The sequence below is a fragment of the Engystomops pustulosus genome, chromosome 3, assembly GCF_040894005.1.
Source record: "Engystomops pustulosus chromosome 3, aEngPut4.maternal, whole genome shotgun sequence".
In the NCBI taxonomy this organism is placed as follows: Eukaryota; Metazoa; Chordata; class Amphibia; order Anura; family Leptodactylidae; genus Engystomops; species Engystomops pustulosus.
In genome coordinates this window covers 235996226-236012518 of record NC_092413.1, presented here as the reverse complement: position 1 = coordinate 236012518, position 16293 = coordinate 235996226, and the positions used below count along the sequence as shown (strand labels likewise).

The following is a 16293-nucleotide window of genomic DNA, read 5'->3' as shown; positions in this document are numbered from 1 at the left end:
CTCTAATTCTATGGGGTCGCTGTAATCCCTCTTATTCTATGGGGTCGCTGTGATCCCTCTTATTCTATGGGGTCGCTGTGATCCCTCTTATTCTATGGGGTCGCTGCGATCCCTCTTATTCTATGGGGTCGCTGTGATCCCTCTTATTCTATGGGGTCGCTGTAATCCCTCTTATTCTATGGGGTCGCTGTGATCCCTCTTATTCTATGGGGTCGCTGTGATGCCTTTTAGGGTTCCTTGGTGGGGGGGCTGTTATGGGGCTGCCTGTATATATTGTGTTCAGGGGTTGGGGTTATAGGGTAATCCTTTATATATAGGGGTTGTGGTTATAGGGTTCCCTTTATATATAGGGGTGGGGGTTATAGGGTTATCCTTTATATATAGGGATTTTAGGGATCTCTTCTTTGTATCTGGCGTTTGGGGTGAGGGGCTCGGCATTGGGGATGTGACGCGCGTTGCAGTGTAATCTAAGTGATATGAGCTGTGGGGAGATTGATGTCAGGTACGTGCTGTGATGGCTCGGACGATATCAGTGTAGGGTGCAGGGGTGTATGCTGTAAATGGGGTGCAGGGGATATATACTCTATATGGGGTGCAGGGAATATATACTGTATATGGGGTGCAGGGGGTGTATGCTGTATATTGTGTGCAGGGGATATATAATGTATATGGGGTGCAGGGGATGTATACTGTATATGGGGTGCAGGGGGTGTATGCTGTATATTGTGTGCAGGGGATATATACTGTATATGGGGTGCAGAGGATGTATACTGTATATGGGGTGCAGGGGATATATACTGTGTATGGGGTGCAGGGGATGTATACTGTATATGGGGTGCAGGGGGTGTATGCTGTATATTGTGTGCAGGGGATATATACTGTATATGGGGTGCAGGGGATGTATACTGTATATGGGGTGCAGGGGATATATACTGTGTATGGGGTGCAGGGGATGTATACTGTATATGGGGTGCAGGGGATATATACTGTGTATGGGGTGCAGGGGGTATATACTGTATATGAGGTGGTAATATTTTGGGGGTCACTGACCTCTTGATTTTCAGAGCGCCCCCTCCCTGGTTGGGCTCCACTAGTCTCCGGGTCTCGGCGTCTCCCCCAGCCTCCATTGTTTGTGGTGTGGGCTCCAGTTTGGGATTACACTCCCATATCTCTGCGTGTAACGTCTATATGCACAGAGACGCAGATGCAGAATAATGCGATGCTCTGCAGAATACAATTTAGTGCAATAATCTGCAGAGTACGGTCCAAAGCTGCGTCAGATTTGAAATCCTTTCCAGCGAGATAAACAGCAGACCAGGATCCGAGCCGTAATATTAAAATTAGGGTGATGGTCTGCAAGATAAATCCAGTGCAAGGTGCAGGGTATACAGTGTGGTGCAATAATCTGCAGAAGTGTCAGGTAGCAAAAGATTTAGGAGAAAAATCTGCAAAGTACTGACTAGAGAAGTTCAAGATGAGAAGGTTTGGAGCGATAATCTGCATAGGTCTGGGTGCAAAGTTCAGAGCGATGATCTGCAGGCAGGTCCAGGCGCAGTGCAGAGAGTGAAGTGTCACCCTGCAGCCGAGACACAGCGATGTGTGAGCGATCGGAGGAGAGATCGCAGCCCAAATGAGACGAGTCAGGGACAGAGAGTGGGGCGACTCCCCCTACTGGGCACAACACATCAGCACTGCTACATCTGAGCCTCCACATGAAGGATCGAGAAAACCATAAACCCAAGAAGTGCAGCACACCAAATGCACTGACACTAAGACTGGACCTGGAGGAGGCTGTGGATGTTGTGTATCTAGACTGGACCTGGAGGAGGCTGTGGATGTTGTGTATCTAGACTGGACCTGGAGGAGGCTGTGGATGTTGTGTATCTAGACTGGACCTGGAGGAGGCTGTGGTTGCTGTGTATCTAGGCTGGACGTGGAGGAGGCTGTGGATGGTGTGTATCTAGACTGGACCTGTAGGAGGCTGTGGATGTGGTGTATCTAGGCTGGACGTGGAGGAGGCTGTGGATGTTGTGTATCTAGACTGGACCTGTAGGAGGCTGTGGATGTTGTGTATCTAGACTGGACCTGTAGGAGGCTGTGGATGTGGTGTATCTAGACTGGACCTGGAGGAGACTGTGGATGTTGTGTATCTAGACTGGACCTGGAGGAGGCTGTGGATGTTGTGTATCTAGACTGGACCTGGAGGAGGCTGTGGATGTTGTGTATCTAGACTGGACCTGGAGGAGGCTGTGGATGTTGTGTATCTAGGCTGGACGTGGAGGAGGCTGTGGATGTTGTGTATCTAGACTGGACCTGGAGGAGGGTGTGGATGTGGTGTATCTAGACTGGACGTGGAGGAGGCTGTGGATGTTGTGTATCTAGACTGGAGCTGGAGGAGGCTGTGGATGTTGTGTATCTAGACTGGAGCTGGAGGAGGCTGTGGATGTTGTGTATCTAGACTGGACCTGGAGGAGGCTGTGGATGTTGTGTATCTAGACTGGACCTGGAGGAGGCTGTGGATGTGGTGTATCTAGACTGGACCTGGAGGAGGCTGTGGATGTGGTGTATCTAGACTGGACCTGGAGGAGACTGTGGATGTGGTGTATCTAGACTGGACCTGGAGGAGGCTGTGGATGTGGTGTATCTAGACTGGACCTGGAGGAGACTGTGGATGTGGTGTATCTAGACTGGACCTGGAGGAGGTTTTGGATGTGGTGTATCTAGACTGGACGTGGAGGAGGCTGTGGATGTGGTGTATCTAGACTGGACCTGGAGGAGGCTGTGGATGTGGTGTATCTAGACTGGACCTGGAGGAGGCTTTGGATGTCGTGTATCTAGACTGGACCTGGAGGAGGCTTTGGATGTTGTGTATCTAGACTGGACCTGGAGGAGGCTGTGGATGTTGTGTATCTAGACTGGACCTGGAGGAGGCTGTGGATGTTGTGTATCTAGACTGGACCTGGAGGAGGCTGTGGATGTTGTGTATCTAGACTGGACCTGGAGGAGGCTGTGGATGTTGTGTATCTAGACTGGACCTGGAGGAGGCTGTGGATGTTGTGTATCTAGACTGGACCTGGAGGAGGCTGTGGATGTTGTGTATCTAGACTGGACCTGGAGGAGGCTGTGGATGTTGTGTATCTAGACTGGACCTGGAGGAGGCTGTGGATGTTGTGTATCTAGACTGGACCTGGAGGAGGCTGTGGATGTTGTGTATCTAGACTGGACCTGGAGGAGGCTGTGGATGTTGTGTATCTAGACTGGACCTGGAGGAGGCTGTGGATGTTGTGTATCTAGACTGGACCTGGAGGAGGCTGTGGATGTTGTGTATCTAGACTGGACCTGGAGGAGGCTGTGGATGTTGTGTATCTAGACTGGACCTGGAGGAGGCTGTGGATGTTGTGTATCTAGACTGGACCTGGAGGAGGCTGTGGATGTTGTGTATCTAGACTGGACCTGGAGGAGGCTGTGGATGTTGTGTATCTAGACTGGACCTGGAGGAGGCTGTGGATGTTGTGTATCTAGACTGGACCTGGAGGAGGAGGCTGTGGATGTTGTGTATCTAGACTGGACCTGGAGGAGGCTGTGGATGTTGTGTATCTAGACTGGACCTGGAGGAGGCTGTGGATGTGGTGTATCTAGACTGGACCTGGAGGAGGCTGTGGATGTTGTGTATCTAGACTGGACCTGGAGGAGGCTGTGGATGTTGTGTATCTAGACTGGACCTGGAGGAGGCTGTGGATGTTGTGTATCTAGACTGGACCTGGAGGAGGCTGTGGATGTGGTGTATCTAGACTGGACCTGGAGGAGGCTGTGGATGTCGTGTATCTAGACTGGACCTGGAGGAGGCTGTGGATGTGGTGTATCTAGACTGGACCTGGAGGAGACTGTGGATGTGGTGTATCTAGCCTGGACGTGGAGGAGGCTGTGGATGTTGTGTATCTAGACTGGACCTGGAGGAGGCTGTGGATGTTGTGTATCTAGACTGGACCTGGAGGAGGCTGTGGGTGTTGTGTATCTAGACTGGACCTGGAGGAGGCTGTGGATGTTGTGTATCTAGACTGGACCTGGAGGAGGCTGTGGATGTTGTGTATCTAGACTGGACCTGGAGGAGGCTGTGGATGTTGTGTATCTAGGCTGGACGTGGAGGAGGCTGTGGATGTTGTGTATCTAGGCTGGACGTGGAGGAGGCTGTGGATGTTGTGTATCTAGACTGGACCTGGAGGAGGCTGTGGATGTTGTGTATCTAGACTGGACCTGGAGGAGGCTGTGGGTGTTGTGTATCTAGACTGGACCTGGGGGAGGCTGTGGATGTTGTGTATCTAGACTGGACCTGGAGGAGGCTGTGGATGTTGTGTATCTAGACTGGACCTGGGGGAGGCTGTGGATGTTGTGTATCTAGACTGGACCTGGAGGAGGCTGTGGATGTTGTGTATCTAGACTGGACCTGGAGGAGGCTGTGGATGTTGTGTATCTAGACTAGACCTGGGGGAGCGGTGGCTGCCAAGGTAGTAACACAGGAGACAGTCTGTACCTGGAGTTATGGCAGGAGAATAGCACAGGAAGGAACACCAGGACTTACGTCAGGAATCGCAGGAGCTGGCACAGAGGTATGGAGGACCACAGGGATGGACTGGCACACAGGAACGCAGGCCCACAGGGATGGACTGGCACACAGGAACGCAGGCCCACAGGGATGGACTGGCACACAGGAACGCAGGCCCACAGGGATGGACTGGCACACAGGAACGCAGGCCCACAGGGATGGACTGGCACACAGGAACGCAGGAATAACAGGAGCTTTCTCTTCAGTTTGAAGATCCGGCAAGAGCAATAGGAAGGGGCTGGAATTTATTGGTGCGCTGGCCCTTTAAATACTAGCCAGCGCACACGCCCTAGGGGACGGGGACGCGCGCTGAGCCGCGGGAGCTGCGGAGGACGCTGCTTGAGCTGCGGGAGGTGAGTGAAGCCGTCCACCGGGCCCTGGAGAGGCACAGGTGCACCCGCGATCCGAGACAAGGATCGCGGGAGCACCCGTGACAGTACCCCCCCCCCCCCCTCTTCTTTTTGGTCCCAAGAAATCTCTGGCGGAGAGTCCGATCCAGAATGCTCTCTTTGGGCTTCCAAGATCTGTCCGCAAGCCTGAACCCCTTCCAGTCTACAAGAAAGAACCGCTTACCCCTTATGATCTTCATGTCCAGAACCCCCTTAACTTCGTAGACATCTGGGGAATTTGCCTCAGGAGCAGGAGGAGGGGATTGCTAGGTGAAGCGGTTTAATATGACAGGCTTCAGGAGGGAGACATGGAAGGAGTTCAGGATGCGCCTAGATGGAGGAAGGCGGAGCTTGTATGCCACTTGATTGATGTGCTTGATTACCTCAAAGGGACCAAGGAATCGAGGACCGAGTTTGTAGCTGGGTTTCTTAAGCCGGATGTATTTGGAGGACAACCATACTTTATCACCAGGAGAGAAGACAGGAGGAAATCGACGTTTCTTATCAGCCTGGATCTTGGTACGGTCTGTAGCTCATAGAAGAAATCTGGTCCCAAATAGACTTGAGGTCCTGCACCAATTCTTCTGCCGCAGAGACATCGGAGGGAGTAGACAACGGGAGAGGGGGGCGAGGAATACGTCCATAGACCACAAAGAATGGAGCCGAGCCGGTAGACCCCGAGTCCAGGGAATTGTAGGAGAGCTCCGCCCAAGGTAGCAGGTCAGCCCAGTTGTCCTGACGGGCTGAAGTGACGGAGGTAGCAGCCCAAAGTCTGGTTCACCCTCTCCACTTGACCATTAGACTGCGGATGGTAGGCAGAGGAAAAATCTGACCTGCAGTTGGTTACATAAGGAACGCCAGAATTTTGATACAAACTGAACTACTTGATCGGACACGATGTGTAGCAGAAAACCATGCAGTCAGAAGATGTGTTTGAAGAATAGACTGGCAAGCTGTGGGGAAGACGGAAGACTGGAAGGGGAATAAAATGGGACATCTTTGAAAACTGGTCCGTCACCACCCAGATGACAGTACTGCCCGAGGAGACAGACAGATCGGTGACAAAGTCCATTGCCACATTGCCAGTCCAGCCGGTTTAAGACGAGAGGCTTTGTTGAGAGCACAGGAGGAGCAGGATCCCACAAACTCCCGAACATCTTTGACCAGGTCTGACCACCAGTAGTAGCGGGAGATGAGGGCTACGGTGCTTTGCACCCCAGGATTCCCAGCCACACGGGAAGAATGTCCCCAAGATAAAATCCTCTTCCGGAGAGCCGGTCTAACATACGTCTTGCCGGGAGGTAGCTGCCGAAGATCCCCTGGAGCTGCAACAACAAGCTGGTCCGGAGAAATTATGTGTCGAGGCACTGCTCCAGCTCCTACAGAGGACGAATCCACCTCAAGATAAAAAGGCTTGTTGGTATCAGGCCTAGAGAGGACTAGTGCCGAGGCAAATGCGGACTTCAACTTGGAGAAGGCCTCTTCAGCTGTAGGAGACCAGGCACGTGGATTGGCACCCTTCTTAGTGAGTGCCACGATGGGAGCCACGACAGTGGAGAAGTGGGGAATGAACTGTCGATAATAATTCGCAAACCCCAGGAATTTCTGTATGGCTCGGAGGCCTTTTGGGCGTGGCCACTGAAGAACAGCAGACAGTTTTGCGGGATCCATCTGAAGGCCTCTTTTAGAAATTATGTAACCGAGGAATGGAAGACTATGCTGGTGAAACTGGCATTTCTTCAGTTTGGCCTACAGATGGTTGGCACGAAGTCAACCAAGAACTTGACATACGTGTCTCTGATGGGATTCAAGGTCTGGAGAGTACACCAGGATGTCATCCAGGTAGACCACGACACACATATAGAGAAGATGCCGGAAACTGTCATTCACAAATTCTTGAAAAACGGCAGGAGTGTTACACAGTCCGAAGGGCATTACTAAATATTCAAAATGCCCATCACGGGTATTAAACACCGTCTTCCACTCGTCACTTTTGCGGATCCGGATGAGATTGTATGCACCCCGAAGATCCAGCTTGGAGAACACCCTGGAACCGCGTAGGCGATCAAAAAGTTCCATAATCAACGGCAGAGGGTAGCAATTTTTAACTGTGATCTTGTTCAGCCCTCGATAGTCTATGCAGGGACGTAAGGATCCGTACTTCTAGGTGACAAAGGAAAAACATGCACCAGCTGGAGAGGAGGACTTGCGTATGAATCCCCTCTGCAGGTTCTCCTTGATGTATTCAGACATGGCAGCCATCTCAGGATCAGAAAGAGGATAGACTCGACCTCTGGGAGGGGTGGTGCCAGGCAGGAGATCCACTGGGCAATCATAGGGACGGTGTGGTGGCAAGGTCTCTGCTTGTTTCTTATAAAAAACATCAGAAAAGTCCCGGTAACAAGCTGGCAGACCTTCCAGAGAGTTGGAAGACACAGAAGAGGATAAGACCGGAAGTGGAGCCACCATACATCGGGATTGGCATTCAGGACTCCAACGCAGGACCTCACCAGTCTTCCAGTTGAGAATCGGGGCATGTAGCTGGAGCCAGGGAAGACCCAGAAGAAGAGCTGATGTGGAGCGAGGCAAGACATAGAAGACCAAATTTTCTTGATATAAGGCTCCAACCTGAAGTCGGATAGGTTCCGTGCGGTACCGGCCCGGATAGGAAAGAAGCTGTCCGCTTACAGAGGAAATTACAAGGGGAGAGAGGAACCACCGGACTGTGATGCCAGGAAACGAGAGCGGCATCCACAAAGTTTCCAGCTGAACTAGAATCCAGGAATGCTGAGACCTGCACGGAAGCACCGATGCCGACACTGCGAAGCACCGGAATAATAAGACGTGGAGAAGCTGAATTCACACTTAGGGACGCCTCTCCTAAAAGCCCTAAGTGCTGCCGTTTCCTGGACGTTGGGGATGCACTGGACAATTCCCGATGAGGTGCTTGGGACTGGCACAGTATAGACAAAGGTGTTCTTGGAAACATCTGGATCATTCCCAAGGCGTAAGTCGAGCTCTCTCAACCTGCATAAATTCATCAGCAGACTAACGGGAGGCTGGAACGGCTTCTGGAAAACCGGAGCCAACTGTGGCAGACGTTGAAGCCGGACTTGAGGTCGCTCGTGCCACAACTCTTCAGCTCGTTCCAAGAACCGCACATCAATTCAGATAGCCAAGGTGATAAGAGCACTCAAAGTAGTCAGCAGATCACGGGCAGCCAAAGCATCCTTTACACGTGAGGACATGCCTTTCTTAAAGGTAGCACATAAGGCCACCTCGTTCCAACTGAGTTCAGATGCAAAGGGGCGGAAATAGATAGTGTATTCACCCACGGTGGAGTCTCCTTGGCGAAGGTTCTGTAGTGCTGTTTCCGCAGAGGAGGCTCGTGCTGGCTCCTCAAACACGGACCGGAACTCTGCCAGGAAGTTGGTAAGGGTGGCCGTAACTGGATCGTTCCTGTCCCACAGAGGAGTAGCCCAGGCCAGGGCCTTCCCGGTGAGGAGGCTGATGATGAACTGATGACGCTGATCAACTGAGATGACATTAGTTCAATATGCAGTGAGCACAATGTGATGAATCCTCAGCACTGTTTGGGATCGGCATCGTATTTGTTAGGCATAGAGAGACTCATCCTAGGCTCTGGTGCCGGTGGACAAGCCGGGATGACAGGCAAAGTCGCAGGATTAGTCGATGAAACTGCTGCAGGAGTAGTCACCGGAACTTCATGCTGAGGTCAAGCAGCTGTTGAAGAGTGGAAGCGACTTGACCTAAAAGTTCTCCTTGGGCAGCAATCTGCTGCGACTGCTGGGCGACAACACTGGAAAGTTCAGCCAGTATCTGACGTGGCTCCTTGGTGGGGTCCATGGCTGGATCTTACTGTCACGACTGGGAGTCTGTGGACCCCCTGTACCCCCACGGGAGGTGGTACTAGCCGATACCTGGGACCAGAGTCTAAGTGGAACCCGGTGTTCACCAGGAAACCACCAGGTCGTTCCACAGGTGCGACTAGCCCGCAGTGGCTGCCAAGGTAGTAACACAGGAGACAGTCTGTACCTGGAGTGACGGCAGGAGAATAGCACAGGAAGGAACACCAGGACTCACGTCATGAATCGCAGGACCTGGCACAGAGGTATGGAGGACCACAGGAACGGACTTACACGCAGGAATCACAGGAACGCAGGAATAATGGGAGCTTTCTCTTCCGGGGAGTTTAAAGATCCGGCAAGAGCAATAGGAAGGGGCTGGAATTTAAATCAGGCCAGCGACAATTATTGGCGTGCTGGGCCTCTAAATCTTAGCGAGCCAGCGCGCCCCAGGATATGGGGATGCGGGGGCTGAGCCGCGGGAGCTGCGGAGGATGCCGGGGGAGGTGAGTGAAGCCGGCCACCGGACCCTGGAGAGGCACAGGTGCACCCCCGATCCGAGACAGGGATCGCGGGAGCACCCGTGACAACCTGGAGGAGGTTGCAGATGTTGTATATCTAGACTGGACCTGGAGGAGGCTGTGGTTGCTGTGTATCTAGACCGGACCTGGAGGAGACTGTGGTTGCTGTGTATCTAGACCGGACCTGGAGGAGACTGTGGATGCTGTGTATCTAGACCGGACCTGGGGGAGGCTGTGGATGTGTTTCCAGACTGGACCTGGAGGAGGCTGTGGATACTGTGTATCTAGACCGGACCTGGGGGAGGCTGTGGATGTGTTTCCAGACTAGACCTGGAGGAGGCTGTGGATGTTGTGTATCTAGACTGGACCTGGTGGAGGTTGTGGATGCGTTTCCAGACTAGACCTGGAGGAGGTTGCAGATGTGTATCTAGACTGGACCTGTGTGAAGGTTGTGGATGTTGTGTTAATCAGCAGTTTTCAGAAGCCGCATGAATACTGAGCTCAGATTTAAGGGGTCAGGATTTCACATAAATACACATATTTATTAATTAAAAACTCTATTGCGACGCGTTTCGGTCCGGTACTCGGACCTTCATCAGGCAATATCGGGAGTCCGGAGTATCTTTGAGCGCTCAAAAACCACATGAATGTGGAGCATCAGTTTGTCTTCTACATCTCCAAACTCCTGGAACGCCTGGTCTATTCCCGACTTACCCACTATCTCTATAACCTCCTTGATCCCCTACATTCTGGTTTGCGGTTTTTGTTCTCCACCGAAACTGCTCTTACTAAAGTCTCCAATGATCTCCTCACTGCCACATCCAAGGTCAGACAGTAGGTGTTCTCCTTAAGGAGACAATGCCAATTAAGGCCACCTTAAATGCATGTGGAGCCCTAAAGCCATAGAGGCTCCACTAGAGAATTCTGGGAAGTATGCAAAAAGTTTTCCAAGGTGTTAAATGGAAAACAATGCCTCCTTTTGCTAAATCTAAAGATGACCAATCTCTCCTCAGTCTTCTGCATCTCTCAGCAGCGTTTGATACTGTGGACCCCCATCTACTAACCAACCGGACCCTCACACTAACCCAAGTATAACCTCTCCATCTCAGTCTGTGAGAGCACTATAGCTCCGGGGCCGATGTCTTGGGGTTGTGCTGGACTCTGACCTCTTCCTTTGCACTGTATATACACTTACCGGCCACTTTATTAGGTACACCTGTCCAACTGCTCGTTAACACTTAATTTCTAATCAGCCAATCACATGGCGGCGTCTCAGTGCATTTAGGCATGTAGACACGGTCAAGACAATCTCCTGCAGTTCTCCCGAGCATCAGTATGGGGAAGAAAGGTGATTTGAGGCCTTTGAACGTGGCATGGTTGTTGGTGCCAGAAGGGCTGGTCTGAGTATTTCAGAAACTGCTGATCTACTGGGATTTTCATGCACAACCATCTCTAGGGTTTACAGAGAATGGTCCGAAAAAGAAAAAACATCCAGTGAGCGGCAGTTCTGTGGGCGGAAATGCCTTGTTGATGCCAGAGGTCAGAGGAGAATGGGCAGACTGGTTCGAGCTGATAGAAAGACAACAGTGACTCAAATCGCCACCCGTTACAACCAAGGTAGGCAGAAGAGCATCTCTGGACGCACAGTACGTCGAACTTTGAGGCAGATGGGCTACAGCAGCAGAAGACCACACCGGATGCCACTCCTTTCAGCTAAGAACAGGAAACTGAGGCTACAATTTGCACAAGCTCATCGAAATTGGACAGTAGAAGATTGGAAAAACGTTGAGTCTCGATTTCTGCTGCGACATTCGGATGGTAGGGTCAGAATTTGGCGTCAACAACATGAAAGCATGGATCCATCCTGCCTTGTATCAACGGTTCAGGCTGGTGGTGGTGGTGTCATGGTGTGGGGAATATTTTCTTGGCACTCTTTGGGCCCCTTCGTACCAATTGAGCATTGTTGCAACGCCACAGCCTACCTGAGTATTGTTGCTGCCCATGTCCATCCCTTTATGAGCACAATGTACCCTGTAACATCTGATGGCTACTTTCAGCAGGATAATGCGCCATGTCATAAAGCTGGAATCATCTCAGACTGGTTTCTTGAACATGACAATGAGGTCACTGGACACAAATGGCTCCACAGTCACCAGATCTCAATCCAATAGAGCATCTTTGGGATGTGGTGGAACGGGAGATTCGCATCATGGATGTGCAGCCGACAAATCTGCGGCAACTGTGTGATGCCATCATGTCAATATGGACCAAAATCTCTGAGGAGCTTCCAGCACCTTGTTGTATCTATGCCACAAAGAATTGAGGCAGTTCTGAAGGCAAAAGGGGGTCCAACCCGTTACTAGCATGGTGTACCTAATAAAGTGGCCGGTGAGTGTACAACCTCTTGCTCGCTCTTGCCACATCTCAGAAACATCTCCACAATCCGCCCATTTCTTACAATTGAAACCTCTAAAATGCTAATTGTTGCTCTGATTCCCTCTGGCCTAGACTCCTGTAACTCCCAACTAATCGGTAATCCATTCACTGCACTCTGTCCTCTCCAATCTGTTCTTAATGCAGCAGCCAGGCTCAGCTCTCCGACCATGGATGCCTCCAGTTTGTGCCAATCACTGCACTGGCCGTCTCCTTCCGAATGATCCCGAGGTGGTATGACACTTCTAGAAAAATCCATAATTTGTAGCTGTAATAACAAAGTTATGATTTAAATGTATGTACTGTATTAATGCAGGCAGTTAGGGGTAAACTAGAGTCTCTCTAGAGGGGCTGCCTTCTCCAGAATTGCTGAGCAGTAACATTGGGCACAGGGGCAGCGCAGTGAGGTCTTGTAGGATAACTTGACAAGTCTCCTGCCGGGACCTCCACCTGTACAAGACTGGTTAATCAGAATTCCAGCACCATAACACAAAGTGAAAGAGGACCACCACTCATCAACTCTTCCCCTATTTTTATTGCTACACCACGTTGTGGTAAACAATTACCGATTACCCCCTCACCATGACAGCACCACCGGAGAGAATAGCAGAGAAGAAGCACCGCTCAGGGAGCTAAAATAGAAGATAGAACCCTACGTCCAGAGGAAAGCTCCCGAGCACTAACCACGTCCAGAAGATAGTGCCGAAACAAGGATGAGGAGAGGACTAAGTGGCAGCTCAACAGATTTTACTAAATGGAGACTTTCCTTAATTCTGCCCAACATACAGACACTGGTAGATTGCTGCAGTATAGGCAAAGGCTATGGCCAGTCTGATCCACCTGGCAATAGTATTTGGGGAGGCCTTCCTACCCTTCTTTCTTCCCCCAAACAGGACAAATATGCTGTCTGACGTCTAAACAGTGAAACTCCCTTTCTCTATCTGTGGAGAGATTAGGAGGGAAGGATTACCTCTTGAGTTCATTGGAGCCTAAAAGTCACTTTAGGAAGGAAGGCAAGGTCAGCAACAAGAATCATCTAAGACATTTGGGTAGAGGGGTTTAAAGGACAGAGCTGATAATTCTCCCACTCACCTAGCCGAGGTAACTGCTACCCCCTCATGGGGAACTCGTACATTTCCTAAGCGGAGTTAGTCTAGAGGCTGCCCAAATAAACCTGACTATCTATGGGTGGAAGATGAGGGACTTGTTAAAGAGGGAACCAAGAGGTGACCTTGTCTAAACCCGCCTGCAAAAAGTCCAATGTTAGGATGATCTGTATCTAGGTTCAGGTTGTCCCAGGCAGAATATATAGAACCTGCCCGTTTTTCGGGGTAGCAAATAAGTCTACATCTAGGGTTCCCCAAAGACAACGATCCTTAGGTAGACTTTTTTTTAGGCACAATACTCCCTTCAATTTGTTTGACTAAAGAAGTCCATAACTGTATTCTCCGGACCTTTTAGACTGCAGGAAGGGTTCTTAGATGCTGTTCTGCTTAAGAAAAATCGTCGAAAGTTAAATGCATCAAAGCTGGACTCCTGGTGCCCCCTCGATGATTCAGGATACTGCCATAGATGTTTTATATTTTGTTATTTTCTGTATTACAGGTAGAACCACTTTTAGTGCGTCTCAATTGGCTCCTAATTCCCTGTAGTTTGAAGATCTTCCTAGGATGGTGTTGGCCCAGGCACCCTGAACCAGATGATGGTTACCTGATCTTCTTGTTTCCAAGGAAAGCCATGAATAAGATTCAGAGTCATTAACCACCAATCGGGGGATTGTAACGCTTCACTGGGCCGAAGAATCTTCTGGTCTAGAATTGATTTCATCCCATCCCACATTCTGGGCGTGTGTAGTTGTAGACAATGGCCATGGATGTGTGCCCAAGGAACATCTGGAATGACGGCTGTAAAGAGACCCAACACTGACATTACTGTCCTTATAGAGGGGGGTGATTTGACAACAGACCCTGCACTGCCCCCTGAATCTTTTGGATCTCTTACCTAAATAGGTTCCTAAAAAAGTCTTTGATGGAATGAAAGAGCCCAACTGATCTATATGTGACGCACACTGATTATCTGACTGCTTCCTCCGATTTCCCAACAAGGAGGGAATCGTCCAGGTAAGGAATAAAAATACCCTGACCCTCACATAGAAAGGACGCCATTATAGACACGAACCTTGTACCCTTGGGGCTATTGCAGCTCTTGGGGCTCTGAAGTAAGGGTGGGTTAGGATCCTTTCCCAGAATACTGCCACTCCGAGCTATTTCTGGGAGGACGGATGTATCAGAATACGATAATAAGCATTGGATAAACCGACTGACGCCATAAAACAATCCACGTATAACAAATTTATTGCTGATTTTAAAGTTTTAAACTTTTCAATTAACAAAAATAAAGTGGCTTCAGGTTGATAGTGCGGAGGGGCCCATCCAGGTTCTGGACATTAAATAGGGAGGGGCACTAAGGAGCCCAGACTACCTTAAGAGTGGCCATCAGACCTCCCCCAATGTATCCCACTGGGTAAGGGGGGAGGCACACGATCAGCCAGGGGTGCAGGGTACTCCAGGTCCCCAAAGCTCCGATGAGCACTACCGGAGGGTGAACTAAATCACACTGAGATTCCACAATGGTCTCCCACAGGGACAGGGAACCACAATGAGGTGAAGTCGTGGTCGTGGTGAGGGGGTAATTTAGACTATGACCTCCACAGATGGCCATAGTGTTTCACCTCTCGGTCAGTAGAGTTCATGGACATATGGGTGCAGACCACCACAGAACACTGCAAATTCTTCCCCTCTGGGGATATTTGGGTCCTGACCTGACAGCTGGTGTGGTCATCTCTCCACAGACACTGTACAGAACGCTTAGCTGGGTCCATCGGATTATATTCCACCTGGGTATTGTCAGTAATGTTTTGGATTTGGGCTTTCAGCTGATTTTCTCCAGTAAATGGCCTTTTACCTGTTCCCTGATGGCACAGCATTATCTATATCTCCAGCTGAGCCTCAGATACAGTGAATGGAAAGTGAAGGGCTCAGAGATGGCAGAAGCCATCTTATTGCCATCCACATCAAGTTGTCGCTATTGTTTCAAGTGACGTGAACACAGATGACATCTATTTCGTCCTAGGTTTTGAGGACCAAGCAAGATTTCTCATGTTTATGTGGTTGAGAACACGAAGCTTGACATAGACGTATCCTCTTATAACGGGGTCACACAGTTTTAGCTTGGGCCTTCTGTGTTGACTCCTTTCCGGACTGTCGCAAGGTCTTCTCTGTTTTATAGAGATCCTAATACAACCTTTATTGCTACGCAGATCCAAATCTTGTTGGGTTTTCACAAAGCTTCATGGCTTCAAACACCAGGTTCACCATTGTGACTAATCTCCATTAGAAGTCATCTAAAATGCTTAATCCTCAAATAACAAAGCAAGAGTGCAGGACTGTGTCTCCAAGTCATGGGTAGGACATAGGCGGCCAGGGGACTATCTGACCAACAAACCTCATTACACATAATAATAATGAGATAATAAGATCTCAGCCTGGAAGGAATCCCAGCCTCCCGCACTTGTAGGCTTTTTACGACAAGGTGATGGTTATTAGGTGAAGTTTAGATGAAGTTTCCCTGCAGTAGGTTATAAACCTATATAGCTGGGGGTTTGGTCATTAGTTGGTCACCAGCTGGAATATCCCTGGTTTCTTCATAATAAGACCACATTGGTTACCATACGTCCTGTCTTCTCTTATACTGGCAGCTTGAAGACATCTCAGGAGACGTGTCATGTCTGGGGGAGGTCTGACTAAATCTTTGCCCCAATGATTTAGAGTCAGACAGACTGTGAGATTATCCAATGTATGATTTCCTAGGCAAATACTGAAGTCTGTGCAGGTTATAGGAGATTATGGAGAGTATGGGGTGAAGGAATAGGCAGGAGAGTGACTTTTCCCGAGCTCAGCTCATGGCTGCCTACTACAGAGCATCGGAGCACCTGGAACTCAGAGATGAACCGTGTCCACAAATTGTAAGGACCTCAACCACTCCGTCTTGGTCACAGCTTCCTTTATATGCTCTTCACTACCTCAGAAACCTTATCCATGTTACCAGACCTCAAGGAACACATATCATGTGAATTAGGGAAGTATTCAAATCATTGGATCCCTAAAAACAAAAACCGAGAAATTTCCCCTCATCAACCACAACGTTACTAAACAGAGCACACTGTATACACCCGATTATGTTCAAAGAAGTCGGAGGATTTGTTGTCTTGATTTCCATGAATTCACAGAGGACTGAAAACCACAATATCCAGTAAGGAGCGAAGGGATAGAAGAAGTGCAGAAGATACAGGAGACCTGCTGCTCGCTGCGTTATACAGGAGGCCGAACGATCCCTCTACAAAAGCTAGGGCAGCAGAAAGTCCAGAGACAACATCCTGCAGATAATTACATTCTCAGCACTAAGGAAGGTTCAATTACTTT

The 16293-nt window shown here is 49.9% G+C and overlaps 1 protein-coding gene across 1 annotated transcript in view; it reads right to left on the bottom strand.

Annotated features, from left to right (window-relative positions):
• SLC30A3 (solute carrier family 30 member 3) overlaps positions 1 to 1616 on the bottom strand; it is a 46131-nt gene extending 44515 nt beyond the window's left edge. The window contains exon 1 of the mRNA XM_072144068.1: positions 1051 to 1616. Coding sequence (XP_072000169.1) covers positions 1051 to 1127 — 77 coding nt within the window. The 5' untranslated portion in view covers positions 1128 to 1616. The remainder of the gene's footprint in view (positions 1 to 1050) is intronic.
• Between the last annotated feature and the right edge of the window lie 14677 nt (positions 1617 to 16293).